We start from the raw sequence: 20997 nt of genomic DNA, 5'->3' as shown, positions 1-20997 counted from the left end.
CTTTTCTGTTCTCCAGGCAGTTCAGAGTTAATACGTGGGCAGAGAACAAAAGACAGGGGATATAAGGCTGGAGTCAGCAGCTGATCCAGTGACAGAAATGGCACCGAGGCGAGAGGGTCCCAGGTGTAGTCATGACTCAAGTAGCACTCCAAGATAGGGGGTTGTGATTGAGGGGGGCAAGGAGCGAAGAGAAGCATGGGGGCATCATGGGAGCTTGCATCCTGTGTGACAAGCTGCCTGTTGTGTGCATACTCCCTGACAGCAGGAAAAGCAAAGAGACAGGACACCTGACCCTTTTGACCTTCACCAAAGTACGACGGGACTCAGACTTCTGTTACTGAATAACAGTGGCATGAGTGTGCACCTCTCTTGTCTCTGCATTTATTTCAGTGAAGTTGGGTCGAATGGTAAGACGTCACTGGAGTTTTTTGGTGAGATTTTTGCTGACTGGAAAGCCCCAAATGCTGTGGGAAGACATTTTTGTATGGCAAGTTTTAAAAACTTACTCAGTCCTTTTAGATGTGCATGGACCAAACACAAAAAAAGCATATTTATAAGCAGAATTCCTGCTCCATTAATCAGATAGGCTACAGTTTCATCTTGTAGATTTATCACATTGATTGCAATATAACATAATGTCAGCTCTGTATGTGAGTGCATGATAGAGATTTGGGGCAATCTTTGCTATGGTTATATAAATTAACACAGTCCTGTATCAGATCTTGCTGACCAGTTGGTTTTGATGCCTGGCTGAAATGTGCTATGCATACAAATATCATTTGTTGTTGTCTTTTGGACTCAGTTGCTTTTTATGATGAAAAACCGGCCAAATGCCAGGCTTCTCCTGTAATATTTGTCACACAGCTCAGCGTCACACAGAGTTCGACAAGTCACCATTTTTTGAAGTCTAACTAGCTAATTAATGAGGATGTCAATCACACATCAAAGACGACACCCAGGGAAGAGCAGAATTCCATAATTTTCACCTAAGAACGACACACCATTACAATAATTTATTATATCTAATATCTAATTAATATATCTCTGATACAGAGTGGATAGTGATCAGTGAGGCTGATATCAGTGAAATAAAATTACGAACAGTAATGCTGTGTTACACGCATGCATGGTTTCCTGTGAATCCCTCATGCGTAGATAAAATCCCTGCAGGAATGGTGCACTCTGCCAGTAACAATGACAGCTACTATATAAAGGTAATTACAGAATGTAAATACATTGAATGACTATCACAGATAAAAATGCAGACCATAAGATAACTTTAACAGCCATAATATGTAGACAGGTGCATGCTCAAGATATCAGCAAAATGTTCATTGTCATGTTTTCAGTTTTCTGTTCCTACAATATCCAATTCTGACAAAGATCAGCCAACTGAAATCACTTTGACGAGGTTACGAAATGATTGTGGTCATGGTTAGATGTAACAGATGTTAATGCTGAGTTTCAGTGTAAGATGGGACATGAATCCTGCAGTGTCAAAGTCAAACACATCCGCCCATCTGACAACCCACCCTTCACACCCTTAATTTTCCCTATACTTTAAGAACATCATGTTACTTCTTGCCTCTAACAACATAAATTGCTATCCAAGGAGACTTAAATCAAGGGCAACTGGACTTGGTTGTAGAAACCTGAAGACCTTGCACCTCTCATCAAAGGAGCTTCTTCAATTCTAACTGACTGGTGGGGAGTCCCAAGTACTTAACCTCTGTGGGGTTGTTATCAAGGTCATTGATACCACTTGGTTCGTTAGTGTTGTCACATGAGGACAAATGTGAATGGTTGTTAAGTCTCCTGGGAAGGGATGAAAGGACAGCACTGTAGGTGGTGGATAAGTGATGTGGTGCAACAACCATTGCAACCATTCACATTTGGCCTAATGTGACAACTCCAACGACCGTCGTTTACACTTGGCCTCAGGTGACTCCAACGACCCTAACAACTGTCGTTACAACAACCAGGAGCACTAACGAACCAAGTTGAATCAATGACCTTGATAATGACCCCACAAAGGTTAAATACCTGGGACTCCCAACCATTCAGTTAGAACTGAAGAAGCCCCTTGGATCAAATATCTACAGCTAAGTCCAGTCCCTCGATTCAAACCTCCTTGGATAACCATGACCTGGATGACTGAAAATCTTCACAAATACATAAATTGCTGTTGCAGATTAGTTGCTATGAACATAATTTGTTGTTGGCAGGGTTGTGAAATTACTCTCATTACTCTCATTTCCTGTATGCCTCTTGTTGCATGTTTTAAAACAACATTATTCTCATGTTTCCATGCATATAATCTCAGTCTCCCGTGTTTGTTATGGAGTGCATTTCTACATGTACCAGGCTGTGGTTGTGTGCTTGTGCTCTCAGGTCAGGATCAGTATTGTTGTCACTCTGACACCCTCCCTCTCTGCCTCTTTCTCTTTTCTCACACACTCCCCTCACTCCCTCTACAGAGTGACATTTATTAATTAAATATGGTGTACTGCCGCAGGATGTGCTTCCCTTTCCACTATCTCCAGACACTAATAATTACATTGGCATTTAGCTCCGTGATAAGCCGACCCTATGGCCTTTATGAAATGTTCCCTGGGCCCGGATACTGAGCAAAATATAGACTCATGCGATGGTATATATCGATCCATCTGCCTGTCTTCTTTCTTTTATCTTAAGAAAAGAGCCACTGTTCATTAGCATGGTTAAAGAACAACAACAACGCCTGATTTTACATCATTAAAGACTGAGATAGAGCTTTGCTGGATATATGCATGGTTTAATTCTGTTTATAGGTGGGCTGTTTAAATGAAGGAAGGGGCTGACAATGACAGTTAGTACAGGTAAATAAATATCCATAATCCACAGGGAGCACTACAATTAAATTGTTTATGAAAATACTTTTCTGTGCCATAAAGCTTTCTTTTTCTGTGTTCGCTCATCGTCTCACTTCATTCAATATGCTTCATTTTCTGGTATCTCTCTAATATTTCTTAAATAAAAGAAAGTGTGAATATGATGTATGAGTGAATGGATAAGTATTTAGACATTACTTTTTATTACAATTGCAACTAATCTGTCTATTTTTTGATTCATTGTGTCATCAGAATCTAGTAAAAAATCCTTTTTTGCCCAACCAAAAGTCCAAAACCCGGAGATATTTCATTTACAGTGATATAAAATGGAGAAAAGCAGCAAATCCTTACATTTGAGAAACTGGAACCAGTGAATATTTGGCATGTTTGTTCAATTATCAAGTTGACTAATTGATCATCAGAGCTGATTTCAATTAATTTCCTGCCAATTTACTAATTAATTACAATTAATTTTTTTCAGAACTACTTGTTATCTATAAATCTGCTCTACATTAGGACATACAGTAATTACCTGATAAATTTACCAGACATAAAGCCTGATATTTGAAAAGTTAACATGAAAGTATTCATGAAATGTTAACAATTAGTTTTGTATTTGTCATGTCTTGATTGATATGGTCCAAGCTAAATCTGTTAGAAATTTAGAGTAAAAAACTGAATTATACTGTGATTTACCCTAGCATACAGAACACCAAGATATGCAGGAGCAAAAGTATAATTGATAAGGGTAAGCTGAAAACTCAACTGAATCAGTATTTCCCTTTAATATTATGCCTCAGCAGATCTAAGTGAAGTTAGCCAAAAAGCTTTAGCGTATTAAGTTTGACTTTACCTAATTACTTTGCCTCAGGTGGCCTAATCAGGCTGGTACATTACAAGATTATTATGTGGCTTATCAGCTTCAGGGATGTATCAATTGATGCTTAAGTCACAATTACTGTAAACATGCATTTAGTTTGTAAAAAGCTCCCTTGCACCAGTTATAGTTTAATAAGTTGTCAGCAAATAGCCTGCCATCTCCTCCCTCAATTATCATGGCATAATTTCCCCAGGACTCCCCTTCTCCTTCCCTGGACTTCCTTTGACAGAGGAGAAAGTAAAAGTGCCTCCTTTTCTTGTTTTAAAGGACTTTCAAGTTGATTCCTGTGGTTTTAATGTGGGTAATTCATATATCTAAATGACATTAAACTTTCTTCTGTCTTCCCTGTAATAAAGTATTCCTCTTCATCCATCTGCAAAAGTCCACCAGATGAGGCATTTTGCATCATCTGGCAGACTTTGTAGACTACAAACTACGTTTCCTCATTTTCTGTTGTGGTGCCGTCAAAGGTGGGTCTCCCAAAACACTCTGTCTACCGTGTTACGCAAGCAAAATGGAAAAGCAGACATTAAAATATCATAGTTCTGAAAACTAATTTCATGATGTGCAACCGAATATCGTGCTGTGGAATCAGACACAACAGAATCTGGAGGAGTAAGTGACCACCAGAGCTACGCTATGGCTGCACATGACACACAAACTTCAACTGCTGAGTTTCTCCATGATTCCGCTGACAAAGACCCAGAAGATTTTGAGCCTCAGGTGGACAGAAAAGCTGAATGTAATACAAAAAACCTAACTACCTTCACAGTATAATGTCAGAGCAGGGAAGTGGCGCTACTATTACAACTTATGAGTCATCGAGCACCAATTTCAAAAATAATTGCACATTTCTACTACATAGGTGACCTAGTTTTAAGAATTCATCATATTTACAACAGTGAAACTTCCCTTTAATGACAAAATGTTAATATTTGCTGCAAATGTAGCACAGTTTATCTTTATCTTTCACATGACTGTTATTTTGAGGCGAGAAATAACAGTCAATTCACAGCTAATTCAATAATTTACCTTTCCCATAGCCTGAAATGTAGATTTCTCCACTAGCAGAGGTAGGAGAATACCATAATGCTACAGAACAGTGCAGGGTAATCACTCAAGGTTTGCCTGAATAATCTTACAATTAAACTTGAGTCTCCAGAAAAGTCCCTGGCTGAAATTACCAGGAAAGGTTTCAGTGGAAATCATCTGGGCTTCAAATTGGACCTTTGGACTCAGGAGATTATATGTACCATCCAGTATCAGCTAAGACGACCAGTGTTCTTGCTACCCTGGGAAATCTCCCTCTGACTCGTATTATTTTGGTTGTCCTCGTCTGTCAAAGGGTCTGAAATGGGATCACTAGTGAGTACTTTTCTCTCTGAACAACATGCTCTGCTACAGTATTTGTCACTGGGTACTTGACTGAGCAAAGGATAAAAACCCAAATTGAGTGCCAGAAATGTTTAGATGAGGGAAACTGACATACATAGCCAGCGGCTTTATGACATATGTGACTTTCTGCCCATATATGTGTACATTCAGTATGCACACACACTGTATGTGCTTTAATGCTGTGTGGGAGTGGTAATATTCTCAGTTGTGTGGGTTCATGGTAATAGATGTCTCATCTTTTTGTTTGTGCTGTTTCCACATATTTGCAAGATGATACATTTCATAACTCTGACATGAAACCCAATATTCTCTTGCCAGGTGGATATAAGTGGTATTTGTAGAACTGTGCTTCTGGGACTAGCTGTATCTATCAAATAACATAGCACAGTATGTAACCATGTTATTTGATCTTTTCCTCCCTTCTCTCTCTCAGTAAGGCAATATCTTTGCATACTGTTGTGTCAGCCCTGATGTTAGTTTGACTAAATCAAGTGTAGAGCTTATTTGTCAGAACCGTTGGTGAATATTCACATAACAGGAGTCAAATATCTAAGAAACTGCAGTTCAGACACAGTTTACAGACTGATACATGGTGGGTAGTGTCATTTTTTGACCACTAGAGGCACTATGGTGCAATGTTTCCACAAGCGGGCCGCTGTATTGTTTGCATAGCCGATAAAACCATGGATGTATAAAGAGAACTGGATACAGCGTCAGAGGTGGGGCCCCATTCATTCCTATGAAAGTTGCTCAGTGGTGCATGAAGCCAAAAAAGTTCACCTTCCGGGTATAAAATTACCTGGATCTTCTGGGATCATTGGGCCCATAGAGCAAGCGCACTAGTGACTTTCACTGGCCGAACCGGCTACTGCCGGTATAGCCCTGTGGCTAACTTGAATGAGGATAAAACAATTCAATTGTGCGGCTCTTTTAGACTTTCGAAATGTGGTCGGACTGAACGGATCAAATTCTGATAGTGAGATGAGTCATTTTGCGGGGGTTGTGATGCTCAAAAAAATGTAGCCGCTGATTTATGGACATCTCTTTCACTATGTAAGTCTATGGGAAAAAGTTTTCTTGGGCCCAATAGCATCACGTGATGTTGTAATTACACAGTATGTCAAATTGGCTGCACAGCCTGGCGCTGTTCCTGGGGGCTTGGATAAAACACGAAAAAATGCATCCACAATGCACAAGAAGACTGCAAGCTAGCAAACATTGATGTAAACATTGCACGATTTAAAATAGAGAGGAAGTGAATACATTCAGCATGTTAATTAGGCTTCATGCAATGCATTAACAGTGGACGTAATCACCTTTGTGTATTTACAAGAAAACAATTTTGCTGGAATTTTAACTTTCATTTATTTTTCTCACTATCATTTGTAGCAATTTGGTCTTCAAACATCACCTTTTTTCCTTGTTGTGAGCCAGATTTACTTTTATTTTTAAATTTTAATAAATTATCATGGACAAGGTTGAAGCTCATTATATGTAAAGAAGGAATGGAAAAGGTTCGCATTTGTTCTGTAGTTTGCTTTTCCATTTTTAACTGTTTGCCAAGCAAGTAAAGATGATTATTTTTTTATGGGTACAAAACAGATGGGAGAAATATGAGCATGGCTGCAACCTTGAGTCTAATGCTTGAATATGTGGCAGCTGCTACACTAACTAGGGACTGCACCTAAGAATTACTGTACTTTCATCAACAGTTATTTTTTCATTTAATTGTTTAGTCTATGAAATGTCAGAAAATAGTGTACAATTCCAATCATACTTTCTGAAAGCCCAGGATGACGTCTTGTATCTTGTTTTGTCTGACCACCAGTCAAAACCTCAACAATATTGAATTTGAAATAAAAAGGAAATAGTCACATATGAGAAGCTGGAACAAGCAAATATACATTTTATATATTAATATTTTTGCTTGATTAAATGACAAACAGTAAATTGATAATCTAAATTAATTAATTTGACTCATTTTCTGTCAATCAACAGAATTGCTTCTAATAGTTACTACTACAGTGTCTAACTATATAACCACAATTTCCCTCCTTCCTTTAACAAGGGTCGAGCTTAAGATATTGTATGGAGAGCGTGTCACCAATAAAAGAGATGAAGACTGAATGCTGCATAATAAACCGTGAACTTCAGCCTCATAAAAAAAATCTCCCATTCAGCTCATTTCTTCTCAGTGCACAAAGCATATTTTGTATGCATTTCAAACAAACACATTTCAATTTGGCTTTGAAAAGACTACCTAAGCACAAAAGAACTTTTCGCCGCTCGCGTCCAAGGTGATTCACAGCACCTGCCTTCCAGTCCAAATGTCCAAATCCACAGTTGTGTTTATTAGCTTAGCTTAATTGTGCATAGCATCTAAAGGTCAGCGCCCGCTGTGATACATCGCTGCCAAAATGGCTTCCAGGGGACACTGTTTCAGATGAATAAACACTGAAAGCTGCACCACCTTCCATCCTTTACCTCCCAGTGTGAAGCAGCATCACATTCTGCTTTTTCAGGCCTTGCACAAGGTCCTGTGACTGATGGGCATCTACTGGTACACACCGCCTCACTGACTTCCATTTCAGCTGGCAGAAGGCAGCAGATTAATTCGCTTGTCAATTCCCCCCCCCTTTTTTTTTCTGCGGAAGCCTATGTTTATTCAGATAGGAGGAATGATGTGTTTGTCCTCCAGTGAATTAAAACATGTCGTATATCTGTATAACTACAGCCTTCTCCATGATGAATGGTATTTGACTTCTATAAGCAGTAAACTTCCTCTGTTTGGCTGTAAAAGCTGATTTAATGAGAGAGTGACTTAAATAGATAAGCAGATACGGCAGCCAGGATTATTGGGAGGCGAGCTGAATGGGAGATGGATGATGTGTAGTTTATTATCAGTTATGTAATGCACTTTTTATAAGCCCATACCTGTGGGGCCAGCAGGCACTCTGCAGTAGATACGAAATTGCGATCTTGTGTGCATCCTAAGATGATTGTGTCAAAATGTATACATGCTTTTGAGGGGATGTGTACACTTGTGGTGCAGGTCATGTATTAGGGTGTATTAAGAATTTACAAGAAAAGAAAAACTGTCATACATGTTGAGTGCCTGGTAAGATGCAGTGACTGCAGACTACTTTTGCGCCCACATTGGATTTATATAATATCTTTGCATATTGAATGTATGCCATATGACAATGACAATGAATGAACTGTTTTCAGCTGCTCAGTTACAGTGTTTGTCACACTTTGATTAAAATGAATTTGAAAATGACTCTTCTTACCTCTTATCCTCAGTCTTTGCTAGGAGGCCATCAGATGGATCTCACCAGCTTTCGGCACACGCTCTGGGACATCTTGAGAACGGGAGACAGCGTCAAGGTTAGCTCCATACTTCTTCATCGCCACCACCCACTTTCTTGCCCTTTGCCTTTTTACCATTTCTTCTGTCAAACTGCATTCTTTATTTACACCCTTCATTCCTTTACTCCTTGGATTAGTACACAGTTACGCCAGAAATCGGCACAGCAAAATTCATTGAGTCATCTGTGTGAAACAGGTAGTGCTTGAACCTTGGTGACAAGGTGACTAGATGTGGGATCATGTTGGAACACGCTTCTCTGAGAACATGCATGGGTCGTTTGTAGACTTTTGTGTCACTGATTCTTTTATACTGTACTAATGTCCATGGCTTAATCGAATGCACTGCCGTTTGGTCAGTTGGTCCACCTCTGACACTGGAACACTCCAGACCAAAATATCTCAACAACTACTGGACAGATTTCCATGAAAACCTTCAGCCCTGGTAGCTGAATGGTTACTGCACGTGCCATATAACCGCAATGTCCCTGGTTCGATTGCAAGTCAGGGACCCTTGTTGCATGTCATACCCATCTCACTTTCCCCTTGTTTCCTGTTTGCCTCTTCACTGCCCACTATCCAATAAAGGTGAAAAAAAAAACCCAAAAAACAATTCATGGTCCCAAGAGGATGAATCCTCTGACTTTTCCTGGCGCCACCAGTAGATTCACATTTTTGGCTTTTAGTGATATCTCTTGCTGTGTTTAACTTTTTAACTAGGGCTGATTAGATAGATGTACTTAATGAAGCAATGGTAGAGTCAAGAGAAAACCTTAGACGATAAGCACAAAAAGAGTAAGATTTGTATTTCTTTAACTGAAATGAGAAAAGGCTTGATTACTTTAGCTGTAAATTTAGATGCTGGTGATTTGTCGCAGTGATGTTCTTCTAGTTACCAGAGTGTGATTACATTTATCTTGGTTCTATCCATGCCTTGACAGGCACAACACAAATTACCTCATAATACCTTCCTTTCTTGAGTCAGTGTTAATTTAGAGTCTCTAAACCGCTGCCATATTTCTTTCTCAGCACAGGTTTATAAACCACATGTTTTCATTTGACAGCTAAGGCCCAAAAGAAAATGTCCGTGCCTCTCCATCTCCTGAACTGAGGTTGCGGAAAGTACGAGATACCATCCTTTCATTTCCGCTCCTCCAGATAAAAAGATGAGAGAGGGAGAGGACGAAAGTGAGGCCTATCGCTGGGCAGCAGTGATTGAGTCCCTTCGCTAAGCCACCGCGAGAATCTGCTCAAATAACCCACTCTGCCGATAAGAAGCTAGTCATTTCCATAGACAAAAACATTGGGGTTCAGATTAGATTTCACCATCCGCCTGGCTTATCTTGGTGTTGCTCCATCATAGAATGTGAATTATAAGGCAAACTCCTGTCCCTCATCTTTTTATGAAAACACCATTGAAATACATATGGACTCAATTGGTATTTGCACTGTTACAGTATTGTTAGCAGTCACCGCATTTATCTGAATTTTCATGCCCACATTAGAATTGTCACCAAAACAGTCTTTTCAGTTTACCATGTTAGGATTATTGCGGCAGTAAAAACCTTTTCTCTTACAGGTAGATCTTTAAAATCTTTAATTGCTAGCAGGGTTGATTACTTGTTACTTGTGATTACTTTGTGTTTCTCTGATTTCATGTATTAATCATGTTATGTGTTTCTGGCCAACATTTCATGCAAGTAGGTACTGAGACCTCAGTTGACCAAGAATATTTTTTACAGGGGCGTCGTCCAAATATGACCATTGAGCTACGTAGAGGTTCATTTTCTTTGTACTCCAAGATGTTCCGAGATGACAATTGTTTGAAGGGCTCTGAAGATATGGTGTTTTAGCCCCATACTGGGCATTCTTTTATTTTTTTTATGGCCGTTGCTATAGTGCAAATAGGTGCTGAAAGGTGCTGAAAGGCTTGAGTGTTTGAGGACATCCTTTAAACTGTCATTGTTCCTGTAAATAGGACAATTTGTGGCGCACAAAAGCTCTTTCTTGTGTACCTAGATGGTGATGGACTGGTTGTTGTTCAGTGCACTCAGGGGTCTTGTGGGTATAAATGTTTGTTTCAATACAGGGCGTTTGTATGCTTTTTACTGTACTTCCGTTCAATACTCCTGTTGTTACCTTTCGTATTGTTTATTGAATGCGTCTTGTGTTTTCTTTCGCTGTTGCTCTTTTATCATTTCTGTGTAAAAAGTGAAGTTTCATTACATTTTTAAGTATTAGGTTTGTAATTTTATGCTAACAGCTTTTGACTGCTATGATAGAGCTGTATTATAGAATGTGCTACAGTAAGACTGGTGACAGATTTGACCTTTTCACACAGATACAAAGGGACTGGGTCTAATTGTGTTATGTTGAAGCCTCGCACAGTAGCGGCGGTGGCTAATGGCGTGTTTTCATTCCCCCCTCCACACCATGATTACGTCCCCGACATAACGCCCATCCCGGCAACAGAGGCCGTCACAAATACAATGGCCATGACGGTGCTTTCTATTTCAAAAGCAAACATTGCTAATGAATCACCGTATCTCTCATACAGCCTAATTAGGAGCTAATTATTCAGTCTTTTCTCTAATTTATATGACTTTAACCTGCCCTCCCTTGCCTCGACAAAGAGTTGCCAGATTTCTGCTGGCCTTAGTTACGGTGAATAACATTTGAGCAGATAAGGGTTTGAGCAGCCCACCACCAACCCCTTACATCAAATGTCATTTGCCTTGATTTTTTTCTATTCTTCGCATTTGTAGGTTTTGAATTATGAAAGAACACATACATAACTGTTCCCATTTTCCTATCAGTTCAAAAGATAGCAGATTGCACTTGGTCTCAGTACTCAAAGCTGGCGTATTTTCAAATAGATATCATTGGTTAGAATGGCAGTAAATATACAGTTCCAAATGTTGAAGTATGCCCCAGTTGAAAGCAATGAATACACTGTCTCTAATTCACTCACACACCGCTCAAACTGCAAGTGTTAATATGCTACAATATGCTACATTCATATCAAGCATCAACAGTGAAAAGGAAGAACTGTCTTTACACTTAAAATCTTTTGGAAAAGCAAGAACCAACAATGTCAGCAGTAGCAAAAGCATGCTTTGAATATTTTGGAGGGTATAGCAGAATTAGTGGAGTATTTTTTGGGACTGGGGTCTGCTGCCCTGTTAGGGGTACATTTGTATGAACATTTAATGGACCCCCCCTGCTGGTCTGCCTGTCGCCGCCCTTTTGTAAAGAGGCCTAAGCAAACCTGACATGAAGAGCATTTTGGGGACTCTCCATCTACCCATCGCAGCAGATTTTTTCACCCCCCCCTCCCTCCCTCTCTCTACCCTCCTTTTTAAGCAAAGACAACTCTGGTGAACTCTCTCCCCTCCTTTTTAAGCAAAGACAACTCTGGTGAATATTTCATGGGGTATATTGCCTCAGTTTTACTGTGTCGAGCAGGGAGAGTGGCACGCGATGATGACTGACAGGCCCATACGCCAGCGTCCGCTAGGAGACAGCATTTCTTTTTGGTCTGTCTTCCTGACACTCCTACTCCTTTTTCCCCTCCCGTTTTCCTTCTGTCACAGACAACAGATCTTTCAGCCGCGAGTCTGGCTGCTGATCATTTAGCTGCTTCTTTAAATTTTAGTATGACTACAGAACTTCTGCCGATCCATCTGATACTGTTAGTTGAAATGCCAACATATGGATACAAATCTGTTTTTGTACAGACTGCAACATTTATAGCTCCTAATGATATTATTACACTGTTTTAAGATTATACAGAAACTTATCAGTGCTTCTTTTGCCAAATTTGATGTTTACATTAATGATTGAATAATTACATTATCACAAAGGAAGTGTTCTCTTTGCAAAGGGGTTGTCATATTTTTATGCATAGAATAATGCTCTTAATAAATGCCTTGCTTTTCTGGGATACAGATTGATTCCATCTGCCTTTACTTTTTAAAGGCCCCATGAAATTAAAAATACAATTTCCCAGCTTTAATCCCGTGTCCCTGTGTTAATTGTTCATTTATCTCTTGTTATATGCCATGTATATGTCAAAAAATCAGTATCAGAGTATTTTTAGATCAAAATCCCTTTTCTCATCTTGTAAAACGGTTTCAAATGTTTGATGACTCATCTAGCACTCAGGGGTGTTTACAAAAGTTCATCCAGTCAAATGTAACTTTGAGTGACTAGCTAGCCATACTGGTCATATAAAACCACATTTCACTATTTGTGGGTTGCACTGACTGTTTATAAATATGAAGGTCATGACAGCTCCCCAAAAGTGAAGCCAATACATCTTGATCACCCCTGGTGGCTGGCTGCAGTATAGGTCATAAATCCCGCCCCCTCTATGCTAGTGGCTGGGACATGAGTCAAACTAAAAAAATCAAAGCACACGTCAAATAATTTTTTCCCAAAGTTGTTTTCTGTCATTTTAGGTAGTTCTTATCCTGTTGATGTTTGTCTAAGTGCTCATTTTTCTGATAAGTTTGTTTTTAATTAGTTATTTGATGATATAAAAAGGGGGTGTGACATCATGATTGACAGCTGTGATAGCCACTCTCAAACCTCTGTCAGGCGGCGTCCGACTCTACTACGCAGGCTGTGGCTCCAAATGACATCACGCAAGCAAGATGGCAGCTCCTGGAAATAAAAAAATAATAAGAATCATAGTAGCTAACAGAGCAATATGGAGAGAGATAGGAAGAGATATGTGTTTGTTAATCAGTGGGCAAAAATTTTGTTTTCATTTCCAAAACAATTCGGCTGAAGTCTTATTCATTCTTCTCTCCCTCATCATCCTCCTGATCTAACAACAGGTGAGGGAGGTGTCTGTAGCTCTGTGTAACACTAAACTCTGTAAGCCTCGCCCATTTTCTGGCGGCCCAATCAAATGCAAAGGATTTAATTTCAATCCCTCTTGTAACTGTACGCCACTCAAATAATCCATTTCACTGGGAAATACGTCACATTACAGAAGCTAAAGATGCTCTAACTTCCGTTTCATGGGGCCTTTAAGCTGACCTCAGTCTTCCCCTTCGCTCAGCCGCACATTACAGAAGTGTGCTGTATCAACCATAAAATAATAACACTAAATAATCACTTTTGTTGTTTCTTTCAGCGCTACTCAAACGCCAGCGCCAACCTCTCAATATCATATTTCTCAAGTGCAAGCTTCAATGATTGCCTTTACTGTTATTGGAAGGCACACTTCATTTCCCTCCCCAACATTCAATTTCATGGAGAGATGAGAAAATGCTGCCTTTCCATGCTACTTACGAAGATTTGACAACACTACAGTATGCTCACTTTGCCGCCGCCGCTGCATGCCGCTCTCTCCCTTCTCTCCTGCTCTCTTATTTAATAAACAGCGTGCTTGCTTGACTTACAGTAGGTTTCCGCCTTGCCTTGCTCAGTGTGACGAGCAGCTGAATGGTGTCACAGTTAACAGGGGCGGCTCTGTTGCTCTGTTGTGACAACATTCGTTTGATGTAGAAGTGGTAGTCCTCGCCTGCCATGTTCTCCCCTTCTGCTCTTTTACTTTCTTGTTCCTGCTCTGTTTGGATCTCACCGCTGTCACACATTGGGGAAGCCAACTGGCATGACCTGAAAGTGTGACAGCGGCACGCAAGCTGCCATTTTTCTCGCCATAGCCATCCAATACGCATACATACATACAGAGAAATGCAGCAATTTTTCTAGATTAAAGAACTTTAATTGGCTCTCGCTCTTGTCTGAACTTGTGTCCCAGGATGCAGCAGTGGGTGCCAATGATGTATAAAACATGCTGTGCGTTCTTCATTTTCATAAAATTGTGTATTTTCATCAAACTGAGCCACACATAAATCCACCATATGTCCATGAATGTACTGCTGACTGTTGTTTTTAAAGTCAAGTATGCTGTTTAAGTAAGCAACTCTTTTCTTTGAAAAAAGGAAGGACATCCATCACAGGTAGCCTTTGACTGTATCAGTGCCGTTTATAGTCTAAACATGTTTTTTCAGAAGATGTGACTCATACGGTAAAAGGTACAAAATGTGCAACTGTAGTTACCATTGTAATTTTTTCAGTATCACACATAATCTTACTCGACTCGTGTGAAAACACAACATGATAACATGTAATAATAGGCAGAAAAATCATCTCCTTGTGGAGGAAGATTTGTTAGGAAGTGTCATTAAAATTAATCAAAAGATTCACTCGTTAAAACCACCATGACTCACTCCATCACTCTTCTTGCTGCGAGCTGGAGATACAGAAGAGGAAAGTGCCAGCAGCCATGTATGGGATCGGAAAAGGAAAACCACTCAGGGCGTCTTTGTCCTCTGTTTGAACAGCGCCGCAGAGGGGGGGGAAAGAGGAGTGGGAGGAGAAGGGGTGGGGGGTAACCAGGGGAAGAGGGGATAAGAGAGAAGAAGTTTCTCACAGCTGCCCAGCCTGAGGCCCAAAATATGTGGCGCTTTCTTCGTCACAGCGTCACCAGCCATCCGTTCTCGCCTGTCATTATTTTACCTCTCACGGAGCACGCATGCCGTCTCTCAGGCACACATATGCACACTTACACCACCACACAGTGTCTATGCTGCCTTGATCTACTCTTAAATGCTGCCAGCAGCAGAAAAATGGCCAATTGCTAAATGGAAAAACACAGAGTACAATTTTTTGTTGTTGGTAAAGGAATGCAGTGGGATTAAAATGTTGAAATACTGCATTATGTGTTTATCATATATATATCATAAGTATTTATGTAGTTGAAAGTTGAAAATATTGTATTTTTATTAAATATTAAATATAAATAAATATTGAATATTTTACATGTAGTTTGTTTAACCTCTTTTGTAACTTATTATTTATTATTGTATACAAATATAAACAAAAACAAAATGTTTCTTGGCATAAAGTTTGGTAAATTGTAGAAAACTATGAGGTTGCTTACTTATACAACTTAACAAGCAAGCTACTTGCTAGCCTATGAGCGCTGTCAACCCCACAACGATGAGCGAGAAGTGATTTCTTTGCTTCCAATGGGTCTTCACCATCAGGTAGTGGTCACACCAGCATTTATAAGATAATATATTTTGGGCTGAAATCAATTCATTTCAATGGACTCACTGTGATCTGTGTATTGCTTGTCGAGGCAAAGTAAATCTGTGCTGTGTATGAGAACAGTCCTAGATTATGGATGCATAGTTTATTTGTCTGCAGCAGGGACCGACCTTAAAAAGCTTGATGTTGAACAGACTCTCCAAATTTGTTGTTGAGTTGGCGTATTGGGTTAATTTGCAAGGACACAGTAGATCACACCCTACAAAGGCCCTTTTACAGGAGTGTTGGGAGCATAATAAGTCTGGATTTTTCCGTTTTGGGTGGATAGGGAATGATAAGGCGCAAAATGTAGGCCTGTGTAATCTAAAACTAAACCCTACTGTTCCATCATCAGATTTACCTCCTTGGAGATTCACTATACCATCTATAGATACAAAGTCTGCAACAAAAATTAAAAGAGAAACCTAAACTGGTACCAAAGTAAAAAATGGTACAAAACTATATTGACCAACACCAACACAAGGTAATCATATTTACAGATGGTTCAAAAGAATCAGAGACTTGGCACACAGGTGCTGCATTCTTCATCCCTCATTGTGAGGTAGCAGTGAAAAAGAGAGTATCAGACCATCTTTCATTGTACACAGGTGAATTACTCAGAATATTGTTAGCATTACAATGGGTGGAAGAAAATAACCAACCCAGTGTCGTAATCGCTTCTGATAGCTTGTCAGTGCTTTCAGGCATTAAGTCTAGAGAGTCGTCATGCAGGCAGGATATTGTGTATGAAATCTTTCATGTGCTACTCAGGCTACATTACAGGGGATTGGATATCTCTTTCCTTTGGGTTCTTGCTCATGTAGGGGTGGAAGGAAATGAGACAGTAGACATATTGGCTAAACAATCATTTACAGTTAATTGACATACAAATACTATTAAATAATGAAGAGGTTAAAACTACCATAAAGGCTTATATACACAAAACCTTGCAGGAATACTGGGGCTTGATTGACACAGGAGGACATCTTTACAGTATTCAAAAACATGTAGGCATTGGTGGAATGTGGGGCGAGAGCCCAAGGGAAGAGATTGTTGTTACCCATCTGAGAATAGGACATACAGATTTAAATCACATACTCTATAGGATAGACAAGCACCCTACTGGATTATGCACACACTGTAATAAACCGGAAACTGTCAAACATGTACTGATAGATTGTAACAGATATGATGAAGAAAGAATAGGATTAACATTAGTATTATATGATGAAGAACACAATATTACATTGGGGAATCTGCTAGGAAAGACATTGTGAAAAGTAAGCAATCTACTAATTAATTATGAGTAACAGGAACAATAGAGAGAGAGATCTACTGTTCCATACTCCAGTCCAGTAGGTGGCGGTAGTGCACCTATAAGCTGGTTTGCAAACTGCCATTAAAACTCAAAGAAGAAGAAGAACAACTATGCATAGAGTTCAACTTTGGTGAACTTTGAAATTTGTGCTGTAGAATTCCAAACCATCTTGACAGCACAAACCTTTTGAGGGAAATTGAGAGAATCCAAAATGGAGGAAATATTCTCCATGGCACAAAGCTTCTCCCACCAACATTTTGTCAGGATGCGAAAATGAATTGCGCAATCTGCATCACCTTTTTGTGTGGCCAGGCATTTAGGGAGGCGGATGGTCGAGAATACAAAGCATAAGACACTGGAGACCATGTTTTGCATTCTGTCTCCTACTAACAATCAATATTGGTTTCTTTTGAGCATGAAGGTTGTCTTTCTCTAACCTTTAAGTAGCTGAAGTTGCTTGTTACGTGTTCACAATTTATTCTTGGAATAATCATGTACGTTACTTTTAAGGGTCCAAAAAAACACCTATTTTGTGGTCAAGTTATCAAGACTTGTCGGTGTGGTGAGTGTGGGCCTTCTCAAAAGGTCTACGCAGGGTCCACATCGACCCTCGACTCTGCACTCCTGTCCAAAAGTTAAACTCTGCAGAGGCTTCCACAAATGTCACAGTAAAGTTCAGTTTGCATTAGCAACAGTGTCACGAGGCAGAGATTCTGGGAGCTCTGCAAACATTGTGCTGCTGCCACCTTTACCTTTAAACTCTGCGCCTCTGCAGAGATGAACACTGCAGTCTCCACATAATCTTAAATTTGATTTAAGTACAGCTGAAGCCTGTGTGTTAAATTGCTGTAGCAGTTTCTCTTTAAATGAACAGAGAGCTTTTGGACTTTTATACACTGAGAGTTGTGGCTTCACAGCCTGTGTAATCTGCTGTATTGGGCTTTGTGGCAGTAACATATCCATCAAAACCTGGACTGAGGTGAAACTTGACGATCCATCCATCTTCCCGTTTCATCTTAGCAGGACCGGCTGCAACAGAGCCTGTAAGCCACTGGCTGTTAAAATCAGTCACTACTCCATTTTATAAGAAATATCTACCCAGAAAAACAGGAGGCAGAACGCGTCGCAGTAAATAGAAAGAAAGTCGTCTATACCACACAGATGTATCCAAATGCAGAGAACACATATGTTAAGTGAATTCAAACAGATGAAAAGCATGCGACGCATAAAATATTTAAAAAATATTCTGTAAAATATGACACTCACCAACTGAGCATGCTGCTTAGGGAATTCAGCATAACACACACATAGAAGGAGGCCGTGTCTCTCCTACTTGGCTGTCATGAATATAGGTCTGCCAAACTGAGCAACAAAAAAAAGAAAAAAAAAGAAAAACACTGAAAGTATTACATAAGTTAGGATTCTCTGTGATTTGAACCTTAAATCAGTGCACAGGCGGCTATTTAAATTGCATCAGTTCCTCTGATGTAAATGTGTATAGCCTTCAACTCCCCGAGAGCTTTTAGTCATTTATTTTGATTAGGGCTGTATTTATAAGATAAGTCTCTTAAGTAAGTCGCCTGGGAAGATGGGTTGGTGAGGATGGTGGTGGGGGAACAAAATGGAGTCTGTTTGATGATTATAAATTCAGAAATATCTGCTTGTCAATTAATTAGGCGCTTCCTGGGTATGTGTGCCCCTCTTTTCATTCGCTGGGCCGGGCTCTCGGCGGACAAATACCCGCGATGCACCCATTGTATGTCTAAGCCGTTACACACATCTCTGGCTGCTGGGGAACCGGAGAATAAAGATCCTTCAAAGGCAGACAGTTTTCAAGAGCAAGCCTCTGTTTTCGTGTGCCGGCTGATTCCTGGGAGCAGCGTATGTGGCTGCTTGAAGGCTTTACGCTGCTGGTGTCTCGTTCTCAGACACAAACAAGGACTGGAGAATGATGTGAACATGAAAAGATAGGTAGACTGAGAGGACTGAGTTTGAAGTGATGCCTCCATTATTTCTACCTCACAGTACAACATTAAGTGCAGGAAACTTATCTTGTTGAGGTTACTGTAGATAGGTGAGCATTGACTATTGTTATGAGGATACTTCAGTTATTTGTACCTCTGCTGTCATAATGTAATATCCTTATTTTTACACTGGAGCAAAAAAAACAGTGTTATTGTAATTCATAGCAAAAATTGAATAAAAATCACACACACCTGGATATTTTCTTCAGCCTTTCAGTTAGTTCATATGTTTTCTTTGTCTGACCCCGACATGGATGCAGTTTAGTGATGCCAACTATTTGGCAATCGATGAATAATTTGTCATTTATCAAGTAAAAATGCCAAATGTTTGCTATTTTTCTTTATGAAACGTCACTAGTGTTAGTGGGTAACTAGCCCTTTGTTGCTACTCTGTTTACTTAGCTTTGTGCTTAGCCTAGCTTAGCAGTTAGCTTTGTGAATCCAGAGTCAGTCGTTAAAAACGATGATGTGTGATGACTGTTACACAGTTGCAGACAGGATGTCTCTACTAGAGAAAAGTATCTGTGAGTTAGAGCAGCTTTTTTTGGTCAGGGTTACTGTAGAAATGACGGGCACTCCAGCTGTAGCCCTGCTAATGTTAGCACTAGCGTAGCCTTGTCGGCAGATGCGGCGAAGTTTGTCCCTCTTCTCCAACCTTGGTTCACTATTTACCCAGGGACAGACTCCGACATAGAGGCTAATCTTAGGGTGCTGTGTTATCATCATATCGCTTTCGTGTCCCTCAATTCCACTCATTTGTTTCTCTTTTCCAGAGGACATCCACTTTCTTTACCGGTAGCTCATTCAATGCTTTGCAGTAGGAAACAGGCATGTACCTTGACGTGCAGGCCAAAAACTGTAGACTGATTGGCTGTTGTTGCATTTATTTCTGCTGTCTGATAGACCACTAGATCTATCCATATCGAGTAAAAAAATGTTGGAAATGGAAGTTTATCATCATTATCACCATAACTTTTATTGCGATCCCGTATCAAGATTGTTTTATCGCCCAGCCCTAGTTATAATGGACATTTTTTGAAACATTTAAAAACACAGAACGATTAATTGAGAAATCAAAATGAAAATAATATTGTATCAGTAATATTTGTTTAAGGAAACTTTGAAGTAAAATGAGTAAGATATTTATTTATCACCACTAGTGTTAGTTTAGGTTAGGTAAGTTTTCCTCTGATAAGACTAATATACTGTTTTATATGTTTTATTTGTTCATGATTCAAATTTCATGTTGTCAACAACAACATGCTCCATCTATGGTTATATTATTTTGTCCGCATATGCTTTGTGTTGTGTCTGTTCAATGGCGTTAAGATACTTGACTGGAGTACAGATCTAGCGTTTTCCTTCTTAGACTGACCACATTTCTATAACCTGCACATTACATGAAAAAACTATCAATAACACAGAGCCGGATCAATAATAAATTCCACTCCAGATGTCTAACGTGAGCTGACAAAGCTTCATGGGGAAAAAACAGACTTTTCACTGTAACAATTTTCACATTTGTATTCGTTCCAATTTGTCAAAATAGTCTGAACCACAAATCCTACATGCAATGTCACAGTGATCTTAAGCAGGTTTTTGTTCTCCTCAGAGGTGGTGAGTCACATCGTATTTGGCAACACCTCTCACTTGCACAGTCGAGTTTACAGTCTGGTTTCCAGTGAAGGAAAAAATGACAGCATGCATCATGCGACAAGTCATCAAATCAGACCCACATTTCCTCTGTCCCATATGTGGGAATCTTCTTCTCTCTTCAGCATCATGTACACTCCAGAAAGATTTGATGCTTTGTGCCATGTTTAAAGTTGTTTTTTTTTTCCTAAAGATAGATCATTCCTACAAGCATCACCAACAGAATATAGCACAGCTGTAATAACACACATTTTCCTATCCTCAGGTAGATTCCCAGCCAGAGATAAATGTCAATATTTTGATATTCGGTATACCAATATTTTGCTGCCACAGCATAGCAACCAACAGTATTTACTCTTGGAGTTATTATCTCCCTCAAAAACC

At 39.7% G+C, this 20997-nt stretch overlaps 1 protein-coding gene across 1 annotated transcript in view; it reads left to right on the top strand.

Annotated features, from left to right (window-relative positions):
- LOC137174435 (glucosidase 2 subunit beta-like) overlaps positions 1–20997 on the top strand; it is a 139165-nt gene that overhangs the window by 42173 nt on the left and 75995 nt on the right. The window contains exon 9 of the mRNA XM_067579696.1: positions 8449–8532. Within this exon, the coding sequence (XP_067435797.1) occupies positions 8449–8532 (84 nt within the window). The remainder of the gene's footprint in view (positions 1–8448; positions 8533–20997) is intronic.

The sequence above is a fragment of the Thunnus thynnus genome, chromosome 22, assembly GCF_963924715.1.
Source record: "Thunnus thynnus chromosome 22, fThuThy2.1, whole genome shotgun sequence".
NCBI classification, from domain to species: Eukaryota; Metazoa; Chordata; class Actinopteri; order Scombriformes; family Scombridae; genus Thunnus; species Thunnus thynnus.
Note: the sequence above shows the minus strand (reverse complement) of the source record. Positions and strands in the feature narration are given on the sequence as shown.